The sequence below is a fragment of the Ichthyophthirius multifiliis genome (assembly GCF_000220395.1).
Source record: "Ichthyophthirius multifiliis unplaced genomic scaffold scaff_1120509251330, whole genome shotgun sequence".
Lineage (NCBI taxonomy): Eukaryota > Ciliophora > Oligohymenophorea > Hymenostomatida > Ichthyophthirius > Ichthyophthirius multifiliis.
Window position 1 is genome coordinate 40,665 of NW_004085979.1, and position 27,654 is coordinate 68,318.

A 27,654-nucleotide genomic window follows, 5' to 3' on the forward strand; every position below is an offset into this window, starting at 1 on the left:
GCCTCAATATTTATTAAGAGCATTTAATAAATTAGTTTAATAAAAAATTATAATGTAAGAAGATCCTTAAACAGATTTAGAACTTTATTTTATATAAAATAAAAAGTAGATATATAATTAAATTTATAAAAAATATATACTTATGTATTTTAGCTTTAGTTTTTAATACTTTAATATTTTTTTTTTCATTTATAAAATTTATATATATAGGCAATGAATAATTTTTATCTTAATTAATAATTGTTTTATATAAATAAATATAAGAATCGATTTTTTTTTTTATTATTATTAATACATAATTAATTTATTAAAATATCTATAAAAATATATATTTAAAATTTAAAATATTTATTTTTGTTATTAATAAATTAAATTAAAAATGACTTACTTATATTTGACTTCAAAATCATTAAGATTTAATTAAATATTTATTTTAATTAAGTATAAATTAATATTATGTGGTTGTAGCTCAATCGGAAGAGTGCAAGATTGTGGCTCTTGCGGTAGTGAGATCGAAACTCACCAACCACAATTTTTATATTTTTAATTAATTAATATTTATTTAATAATTAATTAAAAAAAAAAATATTAATTTAAATCAGTTTTTTTTATTTATATATTTTCAATATTTTTATTTAGTTAAAAATATTTATATTTTTTATTAAAATAAATTACATTATTTTTTTTTACAAAATAATTATAAACTTTTTTCTAGAGATCAAAAATAATTCAATTAATAAATTTAAATAAAAAAAATTAATTTTAAATAAAAAATATGCATTAAAATTAAATATAAGAAGAAAATCATTATCACTAAACCTAAACTGATAATAATTTTAATCAAAATATATAACCAGAAGATTAGCATTAAATTTAAACTCGTTTAATTCGATAATAGTCACATCTAAACATATAAAACAACATAACTTATATGTAATTAATCAAATCAATGTATAAATTTGGTTTTTAAAGTGTTGGAGGCCCAATGATGTAAGTAAATAAATTAGAAATATTAGTAGTAAAAAATTTAAAATGGATAGATAAAGAATTATTTGATGAATTATATTAAATTTCATGTGCCATACCAGGTTCAGTTATTTCTTAAATGTGTATAACTATAAGGTAAAAAAAAAAAAAAACGCAATAAAAAAAAATACAAAACAATTAAAAAAGGTTCATTAGTAACAAATAGCCCATTAGGAGGATTAATTTGTTTTTTATTATTTTCGTTACCAGGAATGATATTTATGTCAATAATGGGATATATGAATGAATATTATACATCAACAGAAAATCATTAAGTGCATTGTTTTATATCTTTAGCTTTTTACGGTTTTTAAGCAGCATCAGTAGCAATTGTAGTATAAAATTCATGGAAATACTTATAATAAATAGAAAAAGATATAAACGCATATATAATAATGTTTATTTCAACAATTTTATATATAAATTATAATTCAACACTATAAATGATTTCTTTACTTTTAACAGGCTGTTTTGTAAATTTAATAATTCCAAATTATAAAGACAAGATAAAAAAGCCTTGTAAATAATTACGAGTTTCCTATATAGACGAAAAAAATGAAAATCCATTAGAATTCCTAAAACAATCTTTCCTTAAAAAAAGTTTATAAATTTACTTCACAATTCTTTTCATACTTGCTTTCCTTTTTTTCTCAACTGAAAATAAATTCATTAACTTCTCCTTTACTTGCTTTTATACAGGCTCTATTATTGTTGGAAGTGGCCATTTTGCTATACCTATACTACTTAAAGAATCCATATAATTTAATTTAGTTAATGAATCTTAGTTTTATAATGGATTTTCTATTGTTTCCGCTATTTCAGGACCTCCCTTGAATATAGCTTCTTATATAGGAGCTATTTCACATGGATTTTTTGGGGCTGTTTTTGGTTACTTGTTTATGTTTATGCCTTCATATTTTTTCATTTAAGCTATCCTCCCCTATTGGGATGATTATAGAAGAAGTACTAACCTTTAAAAATTTCTTAAAGGAGGAACATATGTATCTATTGGTATTGTAACTGCTACAGCTATTTTATTATGGATGCATTCAGGAAAAGAAGATATGACTACATCTTCTATGTTAGTAATTATGGCCTTTTTAATGCTTAATGTTTATGAATTATAAACACCTTATACTATAATAATGTGCGGAGTTCTTATTATTTGCAGATTTATGACTTTACATAATTATAGAGGAATATAAGATGATTATAGTAATAATTGCAATGGTTGAAAATGAGTTTTTTTTTTAATTTGTTTGTTTATACATATAATTTATTATTTTAAATTATTTAATAAAAAAATATAAGTTTAATTAATTAATATATATAATTTTCTGTTCATTCAATTAAAATAGTAATTTTATCTATTAATTGTCTTTGATTTTTTTTGATTTATAAAATTTTTCTTTTTCTTTTATTGTAAATAACTTTTTCACGGATTAAAAATTCTTTAAGTTTGCGATTTTTTTGAATAAGTTTTGTCTTTTTACTTTTTTATTTTTTTATTTTTATTTCTTCTTAAATAAAATCAAAACTATTAAGTCTAATAATTCCAAAATTATCATATTTTAAAAAAGGACCTAAAATTTAATTATCTTTATTGAATATAATAAATTATTTTTCATCACAACTTATAAGAATATATTTGTTTTATAAATTATTTAATATATTTTAATTAAAAATTGATGTTATTTAATTTACTTATATTTCAGCAATTATTTATTTATTTAATTTTCTTAAATCTAAAATGTTTTTATTATTTCTTACATTAAAAGTTTTATTTTATATATTAATTTAAGCTAATTAGTAATTCCTAACAATATTAAAAATTATTTTTTCATTTTCTTATTAAATTACAGTAATTTAATTATATTTTAATATACATTTTTCAAACTCTTTTTATTTCTAGTCCAAGTTTCTTTCGCTTTCATAAAATTTAAACATTCTTAATATTGATCCTTTATATTATTATTATTAATCATATTCATAAAAAGAATTACCATTTTATTTTTAATTATTTATTTTAATAATTTATCCAAAATAATTATATAAATTTTCGCTTTTGATTTTATCTTATAAATTAGATAATATTTAATGTTTTTTTTAGCAACATTTCTACTATTAATTAACATTATTTAATGAAAGATGTAAAAAATTATTTCTACATACATTAAAAACTAAATTTTTATTTTTATGTAACTCGATACAACTCATGATATGATTATAAAATTCTTTAATATCAGTAAAATGGTGAGATTTTATTTGACATGGACAATATAAAATTTCATTATTTTATTTTAACATGTTTTTAATTTTATAAATATTGATATTTTTATAAAAAAAATTAGCATAAATCAATTAATAAAAACATGTTTAGCCTAAAAATTAGTTAAACAAATATAATGAATTTTATAAATATATATATATATATATATATATATATATATATATATATATTATACTTTTTTATTTATTATTTCTTTATAAAACTATATACCACATAAATATTTAAGTTCATAATACAATTAAATAAATAAAAAATATAAAACTTTATAAATAAAAATTAATAAACACTATAAGTTTACTTATTGTATTTTATTATTATTGTATTAATAATTATTTTTTAATTATTCCTTTTTATAAATATATTTAATAATTGTTTAATTTATTTTATTTTTTTTAGTGCACTATTTTCTCATAAAAAATCTTATTTTACATATTATTATAAGAATATCTTAATAATTAGATTATTTAACTATTAAATTTAAAATTCCTCATCATTATAATTTAAATTTCTTCTTAATCATCTAATCTTTTATTTTTTTAAAATATTTTTTTACAAATAATACAAATATTCTAATATACTTATCTATATTTTTACTACTAATTTTTTATTGATCTTCTTATAAATCATTTTAGAAGTTACTATTATTAGCTTATTTAATTAAAGTATTTCTTAGAATATTAATTTATTAAGTTTTATTTTAATTTAATTATTGATTTAAACTACTACTTTTTTATCTATTAACTAAATTATTTTACATATCATCCATAAGTTCTACTGTACTTTATTTTGCAAATTGGTTTTTAGTTTTAGGCCTCGTAGGTGGACTATCTTTTTCTTAAGTATTTTATATTGAAACAAACGAAAACTTATTAAAACTTTATAAAGTAATTGTTTATCCTCTATATTAAGGATTTACCCAATATAAATATTTGCTTATTTCTTTTGATTCCGTAGATAATTTTAATTCGTGTAAGCCATCTAAAGATTTTTATCTAATTATTAAAATTAACTTGTCTTTTTTTTAATTAAAAAAAAAAATACTTATTGATATTATTAATTAATTATTATTAAAACTAATTAGTCAAAGATAAATCCATATATAATTCTTATTTAAAAAAGAGTGATTTAAACATTCTAAAGCTGAAGGTCTATGTAAAGGATTTTTAGAGAGCATTACTCTGATTAAATTTACGTCTTTTTTTTTAGTATTTTATTATAAAAAATTTAGTTTATTTTTTATAAAAAAATACTTTCTTCCGAAATCTCGGTTCTTTCAAGAATTTCAAAGTTTATTTCACATTTTTTATTAAGTTATATTTTTACCATTATTTTACCCTTTAAAAGGTTATTATCCAGTTAGTCTTTTTTTATTTTTTTTCAGTATAAAAAAATTATATTTAATAAATATTGATAAATTTAAAATTACAAAAAGTAATAAATTACTCCTAAACTAAAAATGTCAACTTTATTATCATACAATATATTACCTTCTTTATAATATAATACTTCAGGAGCAATATATCCAGGAGTCCCGCAATGGACATAAATATAATCTTTACAAATACTTTAATCAAATGTGGCTAAACCGAAATCTGCAATTACAATATTAGTAAGATCTTCAGGATTATTCATTAATATATTATTTGGTTTTAAATCTCGATGAATAATATGGTTACTATGAATTTATTAAATAGTTTAAAGAATATTTTTCATTAATATTTTAGCGTCTTATATATTATATTACTTTTTTTGTAAAATCTTATTAATTATTTCTCCTCCTTTTATAAATTCTAATATTAAATTTATTGAATTTTCTGTTTCATATACACTTATTAATTTCAAACACTTTTATATCTTATTTAATTTTTACATTATTTAAATTTCATTTTTTAATAATTACTATTATTTAAAATTAACTTAATTTTAATAATTTTTTAAAAAATATATCTTATATATTTTAATATTTGTTTTTTTACTATTCCTTATTTTTATTTAGAAATTAATTCTTTTTCAATAATTTTAATTGCATATTTTTAATTATTACTTCGAGAAACTCCGAGAAAAACCTTTTTGTAAAAAATAAAGAATAATATACTCAATATTTTAAGTTTTTATTAAAAAAATACTCTTGAAAAAGCGCCTTTTCCAATTAACTTTTATATAGAAAACATTAATGGAAAATCAAGCATAATACAACGTTATCTTAATAAATTTTGCCATTATTAATATATAAATAAGTTATCTGTTAATAGTTCCACGTATTATTAATTTTACCTTAAACATAATATAAATGTCGCTGTATTTAATATTTATACTTTAGATTCATAAAACTCTGCATAGACTTAGTTTAGTTACAAATAATCTTTAATTATAATACTTTTTTATTACTTAGTATAAAATTAAATACAATAAAAAAAAAAAATATATATATATATATTAATATATTTGATTATGATTTATTACTTCAGAATAGTATATAGTATTTTCTTTTATATAATAGAATTTTTTTAATAATCTATTTAATTATTTAGTGCGTTTATAAAATATGCACTTTCAATTTATTCATCTTTTTATTTTATTGAACTTATTTATAATTTACATTTTTTCCATATTGAATTATTTTTAATTGGAGTCTTATCATTTAGAAAAAACCAATAATTTTTTGAAATTTTCATTAAATTAGATTTTATTTTATTTTTTAATTTTAAAAATTTGTAAATAATCTTAAATTAGTGTTTTTTTGTTTATTATTTATTTGGTATACATTTATTTATAAATATTATTATTATTACATATTATTTTAAAAGTTAAAAAAAAAAAAAAAAATATATATTATTATATACTTTAATATCTCATAAATATAGATAAATATTTATATTATATTATAATTATTGGACAATTTTATTAATACAATAATTTTAGTTTTATACTTTTATTTATTATTTAATATTATAATTTATAAATTTGTTTGTTAAAAAATATAATTATTATTTAATTTTTTTTTTTCTTTTTATTTGTTTATGATATTTAAATATTGTCATTATTAAATAATATATATGTTAATTAAAATATATATATTTATCAATTTAAAATATATATTAAATATATTATTAATAAAATATATTACATTTTAAAATTAAATTAAACGAAACAAAACATTTTATTAAATAAATAAAAAAAAAAAAAAATCTATTTAAAATTTTTATTTAATTAAATTCAAATATACCAAAAAAAATTATAAATAAAAATATGAAATATTATTTAATATTTTCTTTATTGATAAAGTATATACTTTTTTTTATCACCTTCAATCACTATTATCAATACTTATAGCGTTTGTAACTTAAACTTGAAGTTTTATATCAACTAACTCATTTTATTTTTATATTAATTTAATTAAATCATCCATATTTAATTCCTAAAGTTGTTTAATTCCAATTTTTTTCGCCTAAAAAATAAAAATAATATTTTTCTTTACCAAAAAAATATAGAAAAAAATACCTTTAAAAGTCTTATTAAACCTTTAATATTATTTTTATAATTAATATCTATACTTTAATCAAGCTCCCTTATTTTATTTTCCACTTTGATACTTAAATCATATGCAACATTTTTATTAATTTAATAATTTTCTTATATTAAAAGAAATATTTTTTTGCATATTTTTTTCCTAAAATGTTATTCTTGATCTTTTTTTTAATCATTTAATAAACAGTTTTCGATTTCAGATAATTTTTAACATTAATCATCAACTTTTTAAATTATAATATTACAAATATTATTATTTTATTAAAAGCTATTTTTATCATCTGACTAACTTTCACAAGCAGGGTATGTGTAATCTAAATATAATATAATTGTTAATATTTATATATATATTTTTCATTAAATAAAAAAATGTATTTATATAACCATTTGTACTAGCAGACCTTTTTTTCTAACTTAATTCTAATCCAGAATTAAGTCCTAAAGCTTCAGTTAAAACTTTTTATTTTATATTATCTACTATTTATTGAACTCTTTATTTAAGTTTTTCAATTTCATTCTATTTTTTTTATTTTCTTAATGTTAAATATATATTATTTTACGCATTTTATTTAGCTAAGTAATAATAATAAAGAATTAAATATTTTACCGATTTTAGTTTATATATAATCAATACAATCTATATTCATTTATTCAAATAGTTAACATTAGACGTCTAATTAATTAAAAAATTCTTTATTTTATTATACAATTAAAGAACTTAGATTATTATATATGCCTTAGAGGTTATCTTCGAATTATTATAAGTTTAATTTTTTTTCTGTTTTAGTTTACTTTTCCTTTTTTTTTCTAACAAATTCTCAGTTTTTCTTTTATTTTTTGGTTTTCTTTCAAAATTTAAATTTTTTTATTTTTTTTTATTTTTTTATCGTTTTCTGTTTTTTATTTTTTTATGGCTTTTCTTCTTATGATTATAATTTTTTTTATTCATTTTTTTCTGTTTATATTTAAGTCATTTTTTATTTTATTTTTTCAAATTTTTTGCTTTCTTTTTCCTTTTCTTTTTTTTCTTTTTTGTTTATATTTTTTTATTCATTTCCTTATTCATTTGATATTTATTTTATTTATTATTATTAAGCATTTTCATATTCTAAATAATCTTCATCATCATATTCATCTTCATCAAATTCTAAATCATCTTCATCTTCTTCATCTGTATCTGCATTATTTTATGATTTTTTCTTTTTTTTCATTTAAATTTATGTTTTTTAATTGTATTTTTAATGCAAATAATTAAGAATATTTTTATTTTTTTTACATTTTACAATTTTTTATCTGCATTTTTTTTTTCTTCTATTACAATTTTTTTATTTTTAAAAAAATTAATTTTAAAAAAAAACATTATAATAAATAAAAAATGGAATACCTTCACAAGTTGATTTTCCTTCCAATATTTTTAATCCAATTAAAGCAGCTTATTTTAATTTAGTATTATTTTGATTTGCATTTTTAATATATTTAGAATAATTTTCTTTAAAATCGCAAATCTAATCAAGCTTTATTGTTGCACTTTTAATTATAGTAAGCAAAATAAAAATATAAATTATTCCAAATTAATATTTTATTTTATTTTTTTAAACAATTATAAATAAAATTACTATGAAAAATCTCCTAAAAATACTACTGTTACATCCTTTTATGTGTAATTTTGAATCTTTTTTTATTATAGATTTAAAAAAAAAAAAAAAAAAATATTTAAAATTATTTAATATTCAATAATTGTAAATATATATAATATAAATTTGCATTTTTTATTTATTATTAATATTTTATATAATTTTAATATTTATTATTGATTGGAATGTAAAACAGATAAATTTTACACATTTATTTATTATATTTATTTTGCCACATTTAGATATTTATATAATTATTATTTTTATCTTTTTATTTTTTCTTATTTATACATATGAAGGCCACCAAGGATATCCTTTTAATTTTGCCCAAATTAACTATTATTTTTTAATTATAAAAGTTGATGCATTTAGTTTTTTTTGTTTAATCTTAACCAAATAAATTTTTTATTTGATTATAATAATATATTTAAAATATTTGAAAATAAAAATATAAATAAAAGCAATATTATTAATAAAAATTTTAGAACATTTAAAAATAAATCATATAGAAATTATAATTTTAAATTATATATATTAACAAGAATGACATTAATATATATATATATATATATATATATTTAATATTGATATATTAGTTCTTTATTTTATATTTTTAATATATATTTTTTTTTTAAATGTATATTTATATTTTTCTCTTAATTATTATTATGTATGTAGGAAATAGAGATTTTTAAAAATAATAAAAAAATATATATTATATTTTAAAATAAACATATCAATAACACGAGACGAAAAGATAAAAAAATATATATATATAAATAAAAAATTATATATAAATAAAATTTTTAAAATAACAAATAAAAATATAAATATAAATAAAAAAATAAATAAAAATAAAAATTAAAAAAAAAAAACAAAGAAATAAAATAAAATAAAATAAAAAATAAATATCAATTTTCTTCTAATGGAATATGTTTAATTTCTTAATGACTTTATTTTTCATCTGCTTCTTAATAACTTCCAAACTTCGCAATATTTCTAACATCAGTTAATTCATAATGTAATTTTTTTTGTACTTTTTTATATTTTCTAATGAAATATATTAACGCGCTTGTAATACTAATTACAACCAAAAAAACTGAAATAATAATTATTACTGGAATTTTAGTTTTTGTATCTTTATTAGTATCAAATTGTTAAAGCAAAGTCATTCCATAAACATAATCCCTATAGAATTTCTTTTCAGTGTATTACTTATAGCCAAACTAAGCTTAAGCCTTAATAAAAACTTGAATTTGATCAGTTTAAACTAACGCAATAACTTTTTCTAAGATTTTTCTATCAACAGAAAAGTTAACAGATTATTAATCTGAATTAGTTAATTCATCAGCAATGCTTCTAATAGCGGCGACTTTAGGTTTAAATGCTGATTCTTCATCATTTAAAATTACTTATTTAAACTCAGTTTAAGAGAAAGATTCTACATAATCAATACTTGAATAAAATTTAACATCATTAGTAATAATGATTGAATAAAAGATTTTTTCAAGCACAAACTAAGAATCTTAAATTTTTTAATTTTTAAGCTTATCTATTTAAAATTAATAATCTTCTTTATTATTAATAAGCTTAATATACATATTATCTGGATAACTAAGATTATTAACAGGCAAAATCGTATCATAAGGGAAATAGTTAAATTTGATTTTTCCTTAACTATATTTTACTTAGTTTTAAAGAGAAATGAAAATGTTATTATTTTCTATGTTCATTATAAAAGTACTACCCATTACTTAATTATCTAATATTTATATATCAAAATGGCCGTCAAGTGCTTTTTCATATGAAGATGCTGCTTTTGCCAATACTTTTCCTTATGTGTCTTGAATTTAGAGTATGATTGTGCTCTTTTCTATTGGAGTTACTAATTCAAAGTATTGACTCTATTCAATTTAATCAAAATAAAATATTTAAGGATGTTCGGGCGATAATAATGTGAATTTCCCAGAAGCTACTATTTTTAAGTTTTTGATATCTAATTTTTTGTGAGTATTAAAAAGATTGATGTTTATTTATTTCTATTATTTTGGTATGTTATAAACTTTTATTAGTTTAAGAAAAGTTTTAGAGGATGAGTCATATTAAAAGTCCAATAATTTAGATTACAGCTTTGCTTTTTAGGATTCGTATTCATCTTATAAAGTTAATTCGGTTACATCGGAACTTACTTCAAATTAAAATTGATATTAAATAGTTAATTCATTAGTATTCATAGATTACTTATTTTTTTAAAATAATTATTATATTAATATATATATATATATATAAATATATTTACTATTATATATTATATTTTATCTTAAGATTTTAATAATTTATTAACTAAAGGAACATCATAATTAATTTATTAAATAGTTTCGGTTCTTTTATACGAAATGTAATATTTAGATTTTTTCTTTTTTTTAAAAAAATAAATAATACATATATAGTATATTATTTAAAATAAATACTTCTAAAGATTTAATTTCTATATAATAAAGTTAATTAGTATTTTAAAGAGGTTATAATGTATAATTATATGATTATTATCCTTTGAGTTTATTCTTATATTATATTTAATGAACTGTCAAATTTTCATCATAATAGAATATACTAACTTCCAATTCTCCATATTCAATTTGTAAATGTACAGCACTTAATTACTAAACATTAAATGTATGCATAGTAACATCATTAAAATATAATTTATTTTTCTATACAATATTTTCCAATAGATGCATTTCATTTTAACTATTAGTTTCCTCAATTTATACAGTTAATAAACTTCCGGAATGTTCCAAAGCTTAAAACTCTAGTAAATAATAACAATAAGAAATACATTAGTAATCATTATCTTAAGTATCTACTTCTATAACATCTTAAGTAGTGGAAATAAAAGTATCTTTTAAAGGCAACTTTAGCTCTGATTATTAAATTTTATCGTTATATTTTTAAATTTTTAGCTTTGTTTTTCCTTAAGTTAAATTCTACATTACTATTTTGAATGGTTTTCCTTTGATTTTATTTATATATTAAAAATATTAATAATCTTCTTCGGAATTTAATTATATTTTTGTTATGTTTCCAGCCTATATATTCTTTATTTTTATTTTTCCTTTCTCTTTTTAACTATAACTTATTTAATATATAATATCCTTTTAAATATTTAATGATTTCACTTCTATTATATATTAAGTCTATATTTTATCTATTTTAAATTCCTTTAAAACTTTATGATCTATTGTTAATTCTAATGATTAAACATTAGATGATGATTTTATTAATTAGTTTTCACAGTATATATCTATTTCTAGTGTATTTACTAGATATTCAGTTCCTTATACTGTAAATGACTCTATATCTTCATTAAATATATCAATTGAGTAAAATCTGGCCCCTTTAGTTGGAAGAACATCTTTAATTTTATCACCGATGTTAATTCTAGTTTTAGATTATTAGAGAGTTAAACTAATTTAATCAATTTTATCAGAATTCGAACTTTAAATGTTACTTGTATTGTCAACTAAATAAATGGCTAATCCACATTCTCTTTTATCAAATTAACAAGAAATTTAACTATCAATTATTTCATAGCTTTTTTTTTATAAAAAATAATAAAAAATGAATATATATATATATATAAATAATATATATATATATTTATATATATATATATATATATATATTTAAAAAAAAATATTTTTTTTACAAATAATTTTCGTCTTTTTATGTTTTAAATTTAATATCATATTCACCTTCATCACATCCTTAAGGATAATCCCATTCTTACTTCGGTATTTAATTATAGACTATTTTGGCACAAATTTCAACCGAGTCTCCATAGAAGGTAGAGCTTTTAAAAAGATTAAACTTTCTTGAATATAACTCTGGATAATAAAGATATTTATGTTATTAAAAATTAAACAAAATTATATTTGGGATATCTGAAAAAATAAATTAATGTTATAAATCTTAGTCGTCAGATTATATTAATATTGAGTTCTCTTTATTTGAAATTACAGTTAAGAAAATAAAGCAACTATCCAAAATTTTATTTTAATTAAGATTAGGACAGTTTTTTTGTAATTTTTATCCATCTATAGTAGTTGGGATATAATTTTACAATTAAACCACTCCTTCTTCTATTTTATGAGGTTGTGTAATTTTTTAATCACAAGAAGCAAATACCTTCACCCCATTTTCTAATTCTATATCTCCTACCAATATTTTCTAAATAACAACTGAGTTATAAGATTTAACTGCTATTTTATAATATTGCTCTCCTTTTTTCAGTTACAATTATTATTATTATCCCATTTTTAAATTGCTATGAACTAAATTACTTGTTACAAAACTTAAAGTAAACTACAAATTTTATTACGACTTATTTTCTTTTGGTCTAACTATTCCATACATAGTTTTTTATTCATTTTCAAATTACCAGTATTTAATCTAGAAATTAATTTAATTAGAACTGGACATATATTAATGAGTATAATAAATATTATCCCCTACTTATATGTCAAAAGATCCAACAATAGGTTCCAAAATGACTTAAACACTTATAAAATCTAAATTTTCATTTTAGCTTTAATCATCATTATTTTTTTTATTAACCTAAAATTGAAAATGAATTTCTTAATATTTATCTTTATCAAAATTAATTGTTTGACTTTAGTTTTCTAACAATTTATAATTCAGAACTTAATATTGTTTAATTCCTTTAGCCAAAAGACTATAAGAGCTGAAATTCGCATCACCCTAAACTCCTAAATAGATATATTTGGCAACTTGAAAATCACACTCTGATTTATAAACAACCAAATAATTCCAAAAAGACTTCTTTTAATTATTATTAATAGAAGGTTTACTTATAAGACAAGAAGCAAATAAACTCACTTATCCTTTCACATCTGAAATCTAAAAGCTCATTTCTTCCAATTCTTGATTATCTCCTACATAAATTTTATAATAATTAATTTTTCCGAGTTCAATTCCTTCATGGATTACCTAATCTTCTTTCAAAACAGTATGTTAGGCACTTGAGCTAACTAAAAGTGTATATCCGATTTAAATTTTATCATTATTAAAGACAGCAATCACATAATTACAAACATGTAAGCTATCTCCAAATTTAGTATTTCCACATTAAGTCGGATCATTTTCATAAATATATTTCAAAACATCTTTTTCGAACTTCGCCTGAATAATCTAATCCTCAGTTTTTGAAATTTTGCACGTTCCCTTATTATCAACACTGCATTTTTTCAATAATAAAATAGGTTTTCCCATATCTGCATTAATAGTAATAGTAAAATTAGATACACTGCTTCCATATATAGCAAGTTTATACTCAATAATTTCATCTGGTAATAGTTTTCCCTTTTCCGGATAATCAAATCCTATTTTAAGCCTTCCTTATGGAAAGAAACTTTTTAAAGTAAATAACGAAGAATCTGATTTACTTTAAACGCTAATATATAAATCTTTTCCAAAAGCCTTCATTTATTTTAATTAGTCTGCAGAAATAACTAACTTATCATCCATTTCTAATTCCGATTTCCATTCATATTCTTACACTTTATCAAATGGTCTATAATCTACAAAAAGATCCGGGTCTCCTGAGAACGGTATCAAACTAATAACTAAATTATTTTATAAAAAAAATGGAACATTCTTTTCTATTTCCTTACTAATTTACAATTAATACTTCATCTCTTTCGTTCCAATCATTGTAAATCCTGATACATTTTCAAAAACATCGATTTTTCGTACTTTTCCCCATCCAAAAGCCCTTATAGCGATAATAGCACCCTCGTGAGCTTCAATCATAGCTGTATAAACTGAAGGAGAAACGATATCGAACATTTATTTAGACTAAAAAATTACTCCCATACCTGCTCCTGAACCCCAGTTCAGTCCTATGGCATTATATGAATCCCTTGAAGGCACAGTGTCGCTATAGTTCATAAAAACATCAAATGTGTTTTTGGACTCTTGAGGATTAATAAGCTCAAATTCTATAAAAATATGTTCTATTTCTTCATTTATATCTTCTTTATTTATAGAAAGTTTCACTAATTTGTTCAATATTAAATTCGGATTATCTATATTAAGTTTTTCTGTATCTTAAAATATAGCATATTTAGTATTATTTAATCTTAATTAGATAACGTTTATTTCTTCTTCGTATAAAGCCGTCAATTTAAATGAACAATTATTCGAACTGCACTTAATTGTTATATAAAAAGTCTGATCTTCTTTAATATCATTTGCATGAATGTAGCAGAAAGCAAAGCCATAAGACTTACATACATATTAAGATTTATCTAAATGCTATTGTGTTTTAGATACTTTTGATTCTGTATTTATATATATGTCAGGTTCGCTATCGTAGAAACGTCCTTCTGCTATTATTATTAAAAATGAGTCTGGAATTTTCTTTATTATGTGAATATCATAGTCGAGATGTCCATCTGAATTTTTCAAAAAACCGTTTAGAGATTAAGAGAATTCCATTTTTTAGGAAATGGAATGATTCAAAATTAAAAATATTATTAAAAATATTTATAGATTAAGTTTTGACATTTTTTATAAAGAATTATATTTTATTTAATTTAAATATATAAATAAATATTTTAATTTATGTTTTATAAAAAGAAAATATAAATTATTTTATATTATATATACGATATAAATTTATATTAAAATTTTATTTTATTTTAGTTATGATTAATTTAGATTATTATACTTATAACATGTATTATAATATTACTATTATTATTTTTTTCAAGTTATAATTAAATTGAAATAAATAATTATAATATATTAAGAAATTTAAAAAAAAAATAATAGAAAAGATAAAAATAATAATAAAAAAAATATATATATATATAAAAAATATAGGATATATAAGAAATATATGTTATTAAAAAAATAAATATAATATATAATAAGAGTTTTAAATAATTAAATTTTTAAATGTAAAATTTAAAATATATTATTTTTTATTATCAAAATTTAATTATATGTTAAAAAAAATTGCTATTTTAATATATATTAAATTAAATGAAACGGTATAAATATAAAATTTTAATTATAGATAAAACAAAAAAAATATATATGCATAAAATATATTTTTTTATTATATTTCTTTAATAAATATATATTATTTTTAATTATTTGAAATAAAAATAAAAATTAATTAAAAATAAATAAAAAATATATTTAATTAAAATAACATATATAAAAATATATTTATTTATTAATTAATTTATTTATATTTATAAATATATATATATATATTATATATATTATATAAAAAAATATATAAATATATATTTATATTTCATTTATTTAATAAATATATATTACTTTTTTAATTTTTAAATCTATTATATATATTTATTATTTATAATAATTTTAATGTATTAAATATATTAATATATCTCATATATTTAATATTTTAAATATATTATATTTATTGATATTTTTTTTTATATATTTTATTGTTTAATAATAAATAAATATTTAAAATCATTTATTTTATATCTTAAAGTTTTAATTATTTATCTGCATTTTTTTTTAATATTATCTATTTTTTTTTACAATTTTTTTAAGAATATTTATGTTATTAAAATTTTCTTATTTTCTTCTCTTATAATTTTTATTTTTTTGTAATGCTTATGTTTTATAATAATCTACTTTTTCATAATTTTAATGATAATTAATGTATTTTTTTTTCATTTATTTTCTTTAAATTAACATTCTTTATCATTTAAAAATTATTATTATTTTTGAAATCAAAACCATTTTTTCTTAAATTTATTGTTTTATAGCATCTGAATTACACTATCTATTATAATTTTCCATATCTTTTACTAATTCGAATTATTTAATTAAATTTTCATACAATTTTCTTTTTTTATAAGTCTAATCTTTTTCATTATTTTTAAATATATCTCTATAAAAAATATAATTATTCCTTTATGTCCTATATAATAAGTCTAATTCTTAGAAATTTTTTCTAAAAAATATGTTTTTATACAAGTAAATTATTATAATTTTTTTAATTATATATATATACAATCTAATTCTCATTAATTTAAAAAATATAAAACATCTTCATCCTCCCCCAATTTAACTATATAATCTCCTGATTTAATTTTTTTTCTTTCATTGAATTTATAACTATTTTACTCTATTTATCGTCTAATACTGAAAACATAAATGATAGTCATACACATGATTTTATTTTTGCGGCTTTTTGGCTTTAAGGTGAAATTAAAAAGGCTATTTTTTAATTAAATTGGCCAAATACTTCGGCAGATACAGATTTTATAACATTAGCGTATATTGCCTTGCTTTTTATATTTATTTCTAAATCATCTTTTTGATCTTCTGACCTACTTGGTTATTCTTCGATTATATTTGTTTTAGCTCACATATATTTATTTTGATTTATTTTTGTTATAAATAATTATTTATTCATAATTTTAATATAATCTTTAATTAATATTTTGTAATTTTTTTTTTTTAATACATTAAAATATTAGGTATTAAATTGAATATATAAAATATTAAATTAATAAATTGATTATAATCATATTTTTATATGAAAATTAAATTATTTATAATTATTTATATTTATATAAAAAGTTAATTGTAAATATATATATATATATATATATATATATATATATTTTTATTATAATATTTAAAAATCTATAATATTTTTTAAAAAATAAGATTTTTATTATATTTATTAATAAAAAAATAAAAATTATATTCAATATGTTATATTTGCATAATAAAAATAATTCTAAATAAAAAATAATACTTTCTTTTTTTTTTTTATTTTTATAAAAGATTATAAAACTAATCTAACTTCAAAATGAAATTTTTATAATTTCGCCTTTAAGTTTATTAATACGAGACAAAAGTGAACAATCTAGGAAATTATTTCCGGAATACATTTAAAGTCCTCCTAAAATAGTAGGATCTACCTAATAAGTAACAGTAAATTATACACCTTAATTACCTCTTTTTAATCCATCTTCAACTTTGTTTTTTATTCTTAATTTAATTCGTTTGCTGATATTATAGTAATAGATTCTTATTTATTAAGAATTCTATAATATTCGATATATTTCTCGGCAGTTTTAGGTAAGCTATCTAGTCTTTTATTTTCTATTAATGTTTCTAAAAAATTATTTGTAACATTTGTAAAACTATCTTATCCTAAACATTATAATATTTACCTTTATTCTGTTCTTTTTAAAGATACATTGTTCAAAAATGATTTAAAAACTTCACTTTCTTTATATAAATCTAAAAAGTATTTCATATCTTCAGCTACTTTATTTAATAAATTCTATGAGCTTGCACTTGAAAATAATACACCTGCATATTTTCCTTAGATACTATCTTCAACCTTATTTTTATTATTTTATTAAATAATGAATTATATTTATATTTATTTTTTACTTATGGTGGCTTGTTTCCTTCTATATTTGTTATTTCTTAATGTGATTATCCACCTGTTTAAAAGTTTTTGACTATAATATTGGAAAGATATTGATTTTTAGAAAATACTTTTCTAATAGAAATCATATTTTTTAATTAATATTGTTTTTGTATAAAAAATACTATTTTTAATAAAATATATATTTTTTTTTTCCTTTAAATATTTTATTTTATTCTATATAAATTTTAATTATTATATTTATGAATAATTATAAATAGATCTTTATCAAATTTTAATTATATTTTTATTTTTTTACTTATAGGCACATTACTAAGAAAATAATAATTAGAAATAATATTTACCAATATAATGAAAACTTAAAATTTATAAATAAAATTTTTAATATAGTAATTTAATACAAAAAAAAAAAAAAAAAAGTACAAAAATTTCTGTCCAAATAATGTTTTTTATTTTATATTAAAAATAAATAATATTTAATAATCAACATAGCCATATTGAATTATAATTTCACAAAATTTATCTAAATTTTATTAAAATATTAAACATAATTTATAATATTAATTACTTTTTATATTAAAAATTTTGTATCTAAAATATTGTTTATTTTATAAATTACATAAGAGAATAAAAAGTATAATTATTTTTATAAGTTAAATAAGAGAATAAAATATTCATTTGTTTTTTTTACACTAATTTAGATATTTAATTAAATACGATATTAAAATATGGATTAAAATTTAAAGTATTTATAAAATGGTGTACATAATAATGATGATTAAAATATATAAAAAGAGATTTTTAATTAATTACAAATAAGCCAAAAAAAATTAAAACTTTTGGATTTATCTAAATTTTATTAACCTTTTTATTATGTTGATGTTTATTCAATTGGAAAATGGCAAGTAGGAAAAGTTATTGATATTGATTAGAAAGGAAAATTAAAAATTTAAATAAATTTATCAACTTAATATTATTAAAATAGAGAAGAAGTATTTATAATAAAAGCTTCAAAAATACATAATATAAAATTTAATTATATTAAAAAATATTAAAACTTATTTTTTTATTTTAGTTTCATACTTATGATTCTAAAAATTTAGCACCTTTTAGAAAAAAAATAGAGATTAAATTATATTCGTGTTCGATTCAAACTAATAATTCAATTAAAATATTATTTAAGTAAAAAAAATAAAAAAATCCTTTTTGATAATATTAATAAAGGAAATAGAAAAAATGAATAATTTAATATAATCAGATTTATAAATTGATGATCCAAATTAAATTAACTAATATTTTAGAGGAACTTTGAATTTTATGATAGAAAAAATTCTAAACTTAAATAATTTTATAATAAATAAAGATAACTAAGAAACAATAATTTACTTTTTTAAAAAATTCATCTAATTAACGAATAAATACATTCAAATACTACCCAAATATATACCTAATGTAAAAATTTCATTTTTTATCTTAAAAATTAAAATAAGAAATTAAATTAATAACAAAAGCATTTCTATATTTACAAATATTTTTATTTTAAATAATTTATATTATTTTTTTAAAAAATATTAATATTTTTATTATTAAATTACTATAAAAATAATAATAATAATAAAAGTATATAAATGCTATGAATATTGATATAGATTTGTTTATAGTTGATAGTTAAGTTGCTTTTGTAAGTTCATATTTTTAAATTTTCGATTCATTATAAAGTTTATTCGGAGGAATATAAAGAACATAGAAATTCTTTGTATTTAAAAAATAAAAATTTTAAAAAAATATATAATATATTTTTATTTCTAAATATACAAATATACAAATATACAAATATATATATATAAATATAAAAATATATACATATATTTATATATTTATTAATATATATATTAATTTATTTTATTAATATATATAATTTAATTTATTTTTATTAATATATATAATTTAATATTCATTATTTTAAAAAATATCTAAAAAAAGTCTCAATTTAGATATGATGGATTAACCTAAACATATTTATCAACAAAAAATATTTAATATTTTTATGATATATAAGGATATGAAAATTTATTTAATTTAATATAATGTGAATACTAAGGCTATAAAACTCCATTTAATATAATTGAAAAAATAAGTTATTTAATGAAGTTTTCTTAAAATAGAATACCATTAGCAATACATGATAATTTATGTTTAGAGTACAAAAAAGTAAAATTTTTAAAAAATAAATAAAAATTAAAAAAAACAAAAACAAGATTATATTGAAAAGAATACAAAAGATTTAAGATAAAGAAATAAAAGATATAAACTTATAACAAGTATCAAATATAATAAGAAGTTTAGATTCTATAAAAATAAAAAACATAGAAGGCCTTGATTAAAATGAGAATGAAATAAACGAGGCTTTATTTTTAACTAGAGTAATAAAATCCTAATATCTTGAAAAAAAAATTGCTGCATTAATATTATTTAAAGAGCTTATAAAATCCTGCATGAATATAAAACATATATAGACATTAATAAAGGAAAATTAGTTAATTTAATATTTACTCATTGATAATTTCCATCCTGAAATTTTTAAAAGGTCAATTCCTTTATTAGTATCCACAATCGATAATCGCAATTTTTAATAAATGGATGTCCTAATAAAAATTCTCCAAAATTAATATGATGTAGACTTAGTTTTAATTTATGAAGGTATTAATACTTTGACCTAATATTTGAATAGTGATTGTTTAAGTCTAATTATAGATTATATTTATTCGATTCCTTAAAATAAATATACTTAATAAACTTTAAATTTTATAAAATATTAGCTATTTAATTTATAGAAATTACAAGCCAATAGTTCTTCTAGTAGTAAAAGGAATATTGGCTATAGTGAAAGTAATTAAGAAAATCCAGAAGCAAAAGCCTATTCTAATCTTTTGAACTTATTAACTAAGCTTTATTGGGAAATTATTTAAGATTAAAACAAGTTAAATAATAAATTAATTGATTATGCTGTCGATTCTTTCATTTAAATTATTTCTTCTTCAAATTTTGCTTATTTTAGGGATAGTTGTTAGTAATAATGTATTAAAAATATTCAATAAAATGTACAAGTTTGTTAAAGTATAAAAATTCTAATTGAAATTTTTAAAGCTTAAGGTAAATAATCATAATCATATTATTATTATACAAATAATTTTGGTTCGTAAAATTAATTTAACTTTCTAATAAAAAATGATAAAAATATAAATTACTTTGAAATAGTTGCTCAAAACTTATGCACTTTATTACAAAATACAAAAGATTAAGTTCTAATTAATGATTAAAAACTGGAATAAGTATTTTTTTTATATATATTTTATTGTTTATACAAATAAATAAAATAAGATTATTATAGGAAAATATAATTTAAAATAACATATTTAAATAAGATTTTAATTTTTAACTTTTATTCTGAATTATTCAGAAAATAAAAAAACTGTTTCTATAAACCATATAAGGAAATTATGGGAAAATATTATAACAGATAAATATGATATTTAAATAAGAAGAATATTTTTAAAATGGATATGTGTAATAAATATTATACAATATATTTATTAATATTTAAACAAACAAAAAAGTAAAAAAGAAACAATTAAAACAAAAAAATGATTTTTTCAAAACAATTAACATATTTTATTTTTGAAGAAATATTCTAAAATTAATAGTTAACAATTTTTTCTGAAATAGATTAAGATATTTTTACTTGTATTAAAAATTATTTTATAAATATAAACGAATAAGAAGATAATATTTAAATTAATTCGAAAGATAATAATATAATTTATTGCAAAAGTCAAAATCAAATAGGAAAAGAACTATTTTGGAATATATTACAATTTTCTTAAAATTAAGATGTAATAAATTAAACAACAAAGTTATTAGTATATACAAGCTGTAGAAAATACAATCAATAATAAATAGATTTATAAAAACTATGGAATAAGTTTATGAAAAAATGTATTGAAAATTTTCAAACTACAAAAAGTTCAAGTTTCAAAGAAAAGCTTTTATATTTAATTTAATTATTTCTATAAGAGATTGAAGGGAGATATTATATTGGATAATAAAATATGAAAGTAATAGTTGTAATTGAATATAATGGTAAACATAATTTTTATATGAAAAAAAAAAAAAGGTTTAAAAAGAAATTCAATTTCCCACTTAATGCCACTTTTTTATTTATTAAAAAATAAATTATTAATACATTTTAAATTACAAAAAACGATTTTTAAATTAAATTGCCTTTAATTATAGCTGATTAGGGATATTACATATACAAAAACTAATATGAAGATACTAATTTATATGAAGTTCTTTAATATTAATATGATAAAAAAGAAATTTAAATATAAGTGGTTAATAGTGATAATGGAATAAACACAGTATAAAAAATTTATTAATTATATATTAAATTAATATATCTATATAAATAATTTAAAATAAAGAATTTAAAAGAGTATTACTTAAACGAATTTAAAAATTAATTAATAAACAGTTAAGTATTTTTAGATATTTTATTTGATTCTCTTCAACAATAAACAGTAAAAAATATCAAAATATTTGAATATTCATGGAACATATTGTAAATATTACCAAAAAACAAAGATATAGTTAATAAGATATCAAATATATAAGTAATTTTTTTGAAATAAAAATAAAATAAAACATATTTTTTCTTTTTAAAAAATAAATAAATAAATTAAAGAATAATAGAAAGTTAAATTGGGAAGACTTTTTTTAAAATTAATAACTTTAAAAGTTACAATATTATTTATACATAATAAATAAAACGTTTTTGAATTAATAATAATGGTGTATAAAATTCATAAATAAAGGTGGATTTTAACATTTAGTATAAATATATGCAACCTAAGGTGATAAAATAAATGAAAATTTAATATTTTTTTAACTTCTTGCTTAATTAATGTCATTTATTATAGAAACTTATTTAAATGAAGTTAGTAAATATTTTGGATAACTTTAAAGCTTTTAAAGTTTTATAAAAGCAATAACAATATATACATTTAAATATATAAATGTAGTTTTGGAAACATAATATGAATAAGACGCACTTTATTTAAGAAAATTCATTTAATATGGATATAACTTAATTAATATTTGTTTATAATAAAATTCTGAAACTTTTTATGAACTTTAATAATAAAGCTTTATATAGACTATAATTATTAAATTGTTATTAAATAAATAAGATGAAACATTAAGATAATTATCAAGCGTATTTATAGAAAAATTAGTATATTAATTAAAAAAATAAAGGAATGTAATAGACTGTATAGAACTATAATTCAATTAATTAATATTTGAGAACAATTAACTGATTATATCTGAATACTGTGATGTCTGTTTTTTTTTTACAATGTTTATTCAAAAATAATGTAAGATTTGTAAATAAACTATGTTTAAATGTAAATGAAATTTGATAAAAGTTTGCTTTTATTTAATTAAAATCTGTTAAAAAATGATGTTTGTATTAAATGTTTTAACTTGTTTTATATTTTTAATTTTTTATTTAAAATAATAAATAGAAGCTTAGTATTTCAAAGGAATTTTACTTATCTTTAAAAAGATAATAGAAATTGAAAATTCATTTATTGAAAAGTTGGTTTCGAATAATTAAATAATCTAAAATATAATTGAAAATTATCTATTTAGTGTAATATAAATAGAAAATAGTATTTTACAACCAAAATGTAAACATCAAGATATAAGAAATTTAATGTATAATCTTTTAATAATAATCCAATAATACTAAATTAAATAAAATATATAATCATATGATATTTATGATTTTATTAAAAAATTTATTTAATAATCATTTTGGCGTATCAAATAGAAAATAAATTGGCAAATAAGAATAGAATAAGAATAATAAAACGAGTAAAATACAAATTAATTTGTTGGATTAAAAAATTTAGGAAGCACATGTTATATGAACTCATTAATATAATAATTATATATGATTAAAGTAATACTTATCATTATTTTATTTTTTAACAAAATAAAAAAAAAAAAAAATAGGAATTTTCATAAAACCTTATGAAAGTAAAAATAGAAGATGATAATCTTTAAGAAAATGTATTATTTTAATTAAACTAGCTTTTTAATAACTTAAATTATTCTTAAAAATAATACATAGAAGCAAAAGAATTTTGTTAAGCCTTCAAAGATTATTAAGGAAATCCAATAAATGTGACTTAATAAATGGATGTAGATGAATTTTTTAATACTCTAATGGATAAACTAGAAACTATTCTACAAAGAAAAAATCAAGAAAACATAATTAAAAACATTTTCGAAGGCTAACTTTCAAATGAATTAATAGGGGCTGATAATCCTTAGATAAAAACTTAACTAGAAAACAATACTTATACAAAAGACAATAGTGAATAAGGATGCTCACACAAATCTGAAAGAAAAGAAGCTTTTCTTGTTTTGAGTTTACCTATAGAAAATAAAAGAACTCTAAATGAATGTTTAGAAAGCTTTGTTTAGGGAGAAATGCTTTCTGGTGATAATTAATATAAATGTGATAAGTGTTAAAAAAAAGTAAATACTTTGAAAAGATAATCAATAAAAAAACTTCCTAATGTACTTATTATTGCCCTTAAAAGATTTAAATTTGATCTTGAAACAATGCAAAAAACTAAAGTAAATTCTTATTGTAAATTTCCAGATAAGCTTAACTTAAAATAATATACTCAATAATACATAAATGAACAAGAAAAAAGCAAAATAATAATCGACTAAGATGATTAAGAATAAGACAATAAAACAGACAAAGAAAATAATAATAATAGTATTAATGAAAATAACCAAGAAGAACAATAAAAAAACCCTGAAGAAGAAAAAAACAGTATTGAATAACAATCAAATATATAAAGTGATTATTTTATCTATGATGATGATTATTATGATTATAATTTAAGAGGTATTGTTATTCATTAAGGTAATACTGAAGCTGGACATTACTATAGTCTTATTAAACATTAAAATTAAAAGTGGTATGAATTTAATGATACTTAAGTAGTTTAGTTTGATGAAAATGAAATCCAAACTTAAGCATTTGGGTCTGACGAGAGTTAAGATAAAATTGGTTTTGGTAAAAAAAAAAAAAAAAAACATTATAGAAATAAAAGTATTTAAATAAAAAATAATTTTAAGAAGGGTCTAATAAAAACGCATATCTTTTATTTTATGAAAGAGAAAAATATATATACCCTGTTGAACAAAAGGCTGAAGATGAAAATTCAAATAATGAAGCATAAAATGTTCTTTAAGAAGTAATAAAAAATAATATATATATATATAATTATTATTATTTTTTTGGTAAAAAAAAAAAGAACACTTTATCATAAAATAATGAAATAATCTTAAATAAATATTTTTTTAGTTAAGATTTTATTGATTATAATATATAATTAATAAATATAATACCTTAATAAATTCAAAATATTTAATAGGTTGCAAATTAATTTTCTAAGCTTATAATAGTGGATTTCTTCTTTATAATTTTACGACAAATAGACAGATAAATAATTCCTTAATTTTAAACCAAAATCAAATAAGTTTTAAAAAATAATATAGAATTGTCAAATTGGCTTATTATAAACTCTACAAATGAATCTTTTATTTAAGAAATATTTGTAGATTGTTATATTGACGATTTTAAATATTTAATTGCGGGTATATTAATAGAAGCCTTAAATACACTCTTAAAAGATTAAAATTATATTTAAAATAACATTTAATAAATTAAAAATTTCACCTATTTAATTTATGGATTTCTTTTAAAACTTCCCGAAAAATCACAAAATTTGAATTAATTATATAGAATTTTAGCTTTCTTAACTGAAAATAATTAATAAGTTAAAGAATAACTTCTTAAATAAAAAATTATAGGCGCTCTATAGTCTTTGATATTAGAAATAAAACCTACTGGTCCAGGTTATTTGAGTTTCGAGAATTTTATAAATGTAAGTAATAATACAGAAAGTGAATTAAAGAACTGTTTAATTGAAAAAAATTAAACGAATAATTAAATTCAAAGTAAAATTAATAAAAATGAAGATTAATAGATAATTGAATATATTATTAATAAGGCAGATATAAATAATAAAATAATTAAGTAATATACTAAGTTTCTAAGTCATTATTAAATAAAGCTTTTTTATATGCTAATTAAAGAAGTATAATTTGATGATTCTTTAAATTTTAGAAAGTAAAAAGCTATAGATGATGATGAACTTTAATTTATTCTAAATTTTAATTATATTTAACATCTTGTTTTGATTTGTTCAAATACGAAGTTGTAAAGAAAATATTTAAGCTTAATATATTCTCATATATGCTTTAACAATAATTCAATATTTTATAGAATTATTTCATATTTCTAATCAATATTTGAAAATAAAAACATTGATTAAAATAATATTAAGATTTATTTTTGTTTAATTAAAGCTTTTATTTTAGATAAAAGTTCTGTTAAAGACAAAGTAAACTTTTATTAATTATATAGATAAAAATCCCGTATATTTTTTTTTTTTTTAAAAAAAAAAAAAAAGATTAAAAGTATAACAATAAATGCCTTAAATTTCTTACATAATAATTATAATTTTTATTTTGCATCTTCTATAGCATTCGATTAAATTTATAAAGTATTTATTTATATTTATATAAAGATATATTTATTATTAATATTTTTAGTTTTGTTCTTTAAATTATGAATTTGCTATGAATATATAAAGCTTTTTTTAATAGTACCCTTAGTTTTTATATAATATATAAGAATGGATAAAAAATACTTAAAATTTATATCAAAATTTATAAAAAGGAAATGTAAATTAAAAAAAATTCATTACATTTAAAATATACATTAATAAAAAGGTTTATTTATTTAGGAATGTTGAATAAAAATTTTTATATAACAATTAATATTTTACAAAATTTAGTTAAGAAATATAATTAAAATCATAATAAAGATATTAAAACCTAATAAAAATATGCGAAAAATAAAAAATTATTTTAGATTATGATTCAGATGAGGAAATAAATTAAAACTAATTATAAGTAGATTCTTTGATAGACGTGTAATTTTTTTTAATGTGTATATTTTAAAAAAATAAAAATTTTAAGTTTATATATAAATGAATATCAAACATGTAAAATAATATAAACAATGGGAGACATGATATATGTTCAATCATTATAAGATCAAAATTAAAAAAAATGGATTTATTTCGATGATGATACAATAGGACCAGCCTATTTAACTTCAAAAAATAATCCATTTAATACAAAAAATTTATATATTTATAATAATTAATGATTTAGAGTATTTAAAAATAAATAAATATATTAAGTTTTTCATTTAAAATATCTATATTTATTATTTTTAATTACTTACTTATAAAAGAATTATTTATATTTTGATTATTCGAAATTATAAAAAGCAATATATTTAAATACAATATTTTTACATTTTACGAAAAATAAATAAATAATTAATTTTAGTTTTAAATATTTCTTTTATAAAAATTGTTAAAATAGCAAAAATTATTATTATAAAAAATATGTTTATTAATATCTTTTGAATTCTATAATAAACTAGAATAAAATAATCTAAAAAAAATAAT

At 17.0% G+C, this 27,654-nt stretch overlaps 5 protein-coding genes and 1 non-coding gene across 6 annotated transcripts, besides 36 other annotated features; 3 read left to right on the top strand and 3 right to left on the bottom strand. All coding sequences in view use genetic code 6, as the record gives it.

Annotated features, from left to right (window-relative positions):
- The first annotated feature begins 458 nt into the window (after window positions 1–458).
- Window positions 459–531, top strand: IMG5_183000. Its single transcript has one exon. It is a non-coding gene; the product is annotated as a tRNA-His (tRNA).
- A 249-nt stretch (window positions 532–780) lies between these two features.
- IMG5_183010 (hypothetical protein) lies at window positions 781–2,261 on the top strand (the record flags this gene model as incomplete). The annotated part of the gene is made up of 2 exons (XM_004027411.1): window positions 781–1,122; window positions 1,193–2,261. The coding sequence occupies exons 1-2, from the start codon at window positions 932–934 to the stop codon at window positions 2,259–2,261; spliced, it is 1,260 nt and encodes a 419-aa protein (XP_004027460.1). The 5' UTR covers window positions 781–931.
- Window positions 1,124–1,172: a microsatellite.
- A 490-nt stretch (window positions 2,262–2,751) lies between the features above and the next one.
- Window positions 2,752–2,815: a microsatellite.
- A 624-nt stretch (window positions 2,816–3,439) lies between these two features.
- Window positions 3,440–3,490: a microsatellite.
- Window positions 3,491–3,845: 355 nt separating this feature from the next.
- Window positions 3,846–3,874: a microsatellite.
- Window positions 3,875–4,397: 523 nt separating this feature from the next.
- On the bottom strand, window positions 4,398–4,948 carry IMG5_183020 (protein kinase domain protein; the record flags this gene model as incomplete). Its single annotated transcript, XM_004027412.1, has 3 exons — window positions 4,398–4,510; window positions 4,567–4,677; window positions 4,804–4,948. The coding sequence occupies 3 exons, from the start codon at window positions 4,946–4,948 to the stop codon at window positions 4,398–4,400; spliced, it is 369 nt and encodes a 122-aa protein (XP_004027461.1).
- Window positions 4,518–4,562: a microsatellite.
- A 223-nt stretch (window positions 4,949–5,171) lies between the features above and the next one.
- Window positions 5,172–5,226: a microsatellite.
- Window positions 5,183–5,231: a microsatellite.
- Window positions 5,232–7,692: 2,461 nt separating this feature from the next.
- Window positions 7,693–9,028, bottom strand: IMG5_183030 (hypothetical protein; the record flags this gene model as incomplete). The annotated part of the gene is made up of 4 exons (XM_004027413.1): window positions 7,693–8,043; window positions 8,121–8,155; window positions 8,229–8,516; window positions 8,770–9,028. 4 exons carry the CDS (start codon window positions 9,026–9,028, stop codon window positions 7,693–7,695), a joined length of 933 nt encoding a protein of 310 aa, XP_004027462.1.
- Window positions 7,704–7,756: a microsatellite.
- Window positions 7,705–7,729: a microsatellite.
- Window positions 7,716–7,765: a microsatellite.
- Window positions 9,029–9,030: 2 nt separating the features above from the next.
- Window positions 9,031–9,056: a microsatellite.
- Window positions 9,057–9,082: 26 nt separating this feature from the next.
- Window positions 9,083–9,130: a microsatellite.
- Window positions 9,131–9,235: 105 nt separating this feature from the next.
- Window positions 9,236–9,280: a microsatellite.
- Window positions 9,236–9,344: a microsatellite.
- Window positions 9,238–9,387: a microsatellite.
- Window positions 9,287–9,387: a microsatellite.
- A 1,533-nt stretch (window positions 9,388–10,920) lies between these two features.
- On the bottom strand, window positions 10,921–14,997 carry IMG5_183040 (hypothetical protein; the record flags this gene model as incomplete). The annotated part of the gene is made up of 2 exons (XM_004027414.1): window positions 10,921–12,072; window positions 12,188–14,997. Coding segments are annotated over 2 exons (3,962 nt in total), but the record flags the coding sequence as incomplete, so codon positions are not given.
- Window positions 12,104–12,164: a microsatellite.
- Window positions 14,998–15,353: 356 nt separating the features above from the next.
- Window positions 15,354–15,431: a microsatellite.
- Window positions 15,355–15,417: a microsatellite.
- Window positions 15,432–15,756: 325 nt separating the features above from the next.
- Window positions 15,757–15,825: a microsatellite.
- Window positions 15,768–15,798: a microsatellite.
- Window positions 15,826–16,036: 211 nt separating the features above from the next.
- Window positions 16,037–16,085: a microsatellite.
- Window positions 16,086–17,146: 1,061 nt separating this feature from the next.
- Window positions 17,147–17,180: a microsatellite.
- Window positions 17,181–18,072: 892 nt separating this feature from the next.
- Window positions 18,073–18,151: a microsatellite.
- Window positions 18,152–18,184: 33 nt separating this feature from the next.
- Window positions 18,185–18,252: a microsatellite.
- A 1,237-nt stretch (window positions 18,253–19,489) lies between these two features.
- Window positions 19,490–19,554: a microsatellite.
- Window positions 19,555–19,769: 215 nt separating this feature from the next.
- Window positions 19,770–19,822: a microsatellite.
- Window positions 19,772–19,831: a microsatellite.
- Window positions 19,772–19,838: a microsatellite.
- Window positions 19,780–19,830: a microsatellite.
- Window positions 19,796–19,855: a microsatellite.
- Window positions 19,817–19,910: a microsatellite.
- Window positions 19,839–19,914: a microsatellite.
- Window positions 19,915–23,483: 3,569 nt separating this feature from the next.
- IMG5_183050 (ubiquitin carboxyl-terminal hydrolase family protein, putative) lies at window positions 23,484–25,840 on the top strand (the record flags this gene model as incomplete). The annotated part of the gene is made up of 2 exons (XM_004027415.1): window positions 23,484–23,987; window positions 24,041–25,840. The coding sequence occupies 2 exons, from the start codon at window positions 23,484–23,486 to the stop codon at window positions 25,838–25,840; spliced, it is 2,304 nt and encodes a 767-aa protein (XP_004027464.1).
- An 830-nt stretch (window positions 25,841–26,670) lies between these two features.
- Window positions 26,671–26,719: a microsatellite.
- A 263-nt stretch (window positions 26,720–26,982) lies between these two features.
- Window positions 26,983–27,023: a microsatellite.
- Window positions 27,024–27,581: 558 nt separating this feature from the next.
- Window positions 27,582–27,654: part of a microsatellite that runs on past the window's edge.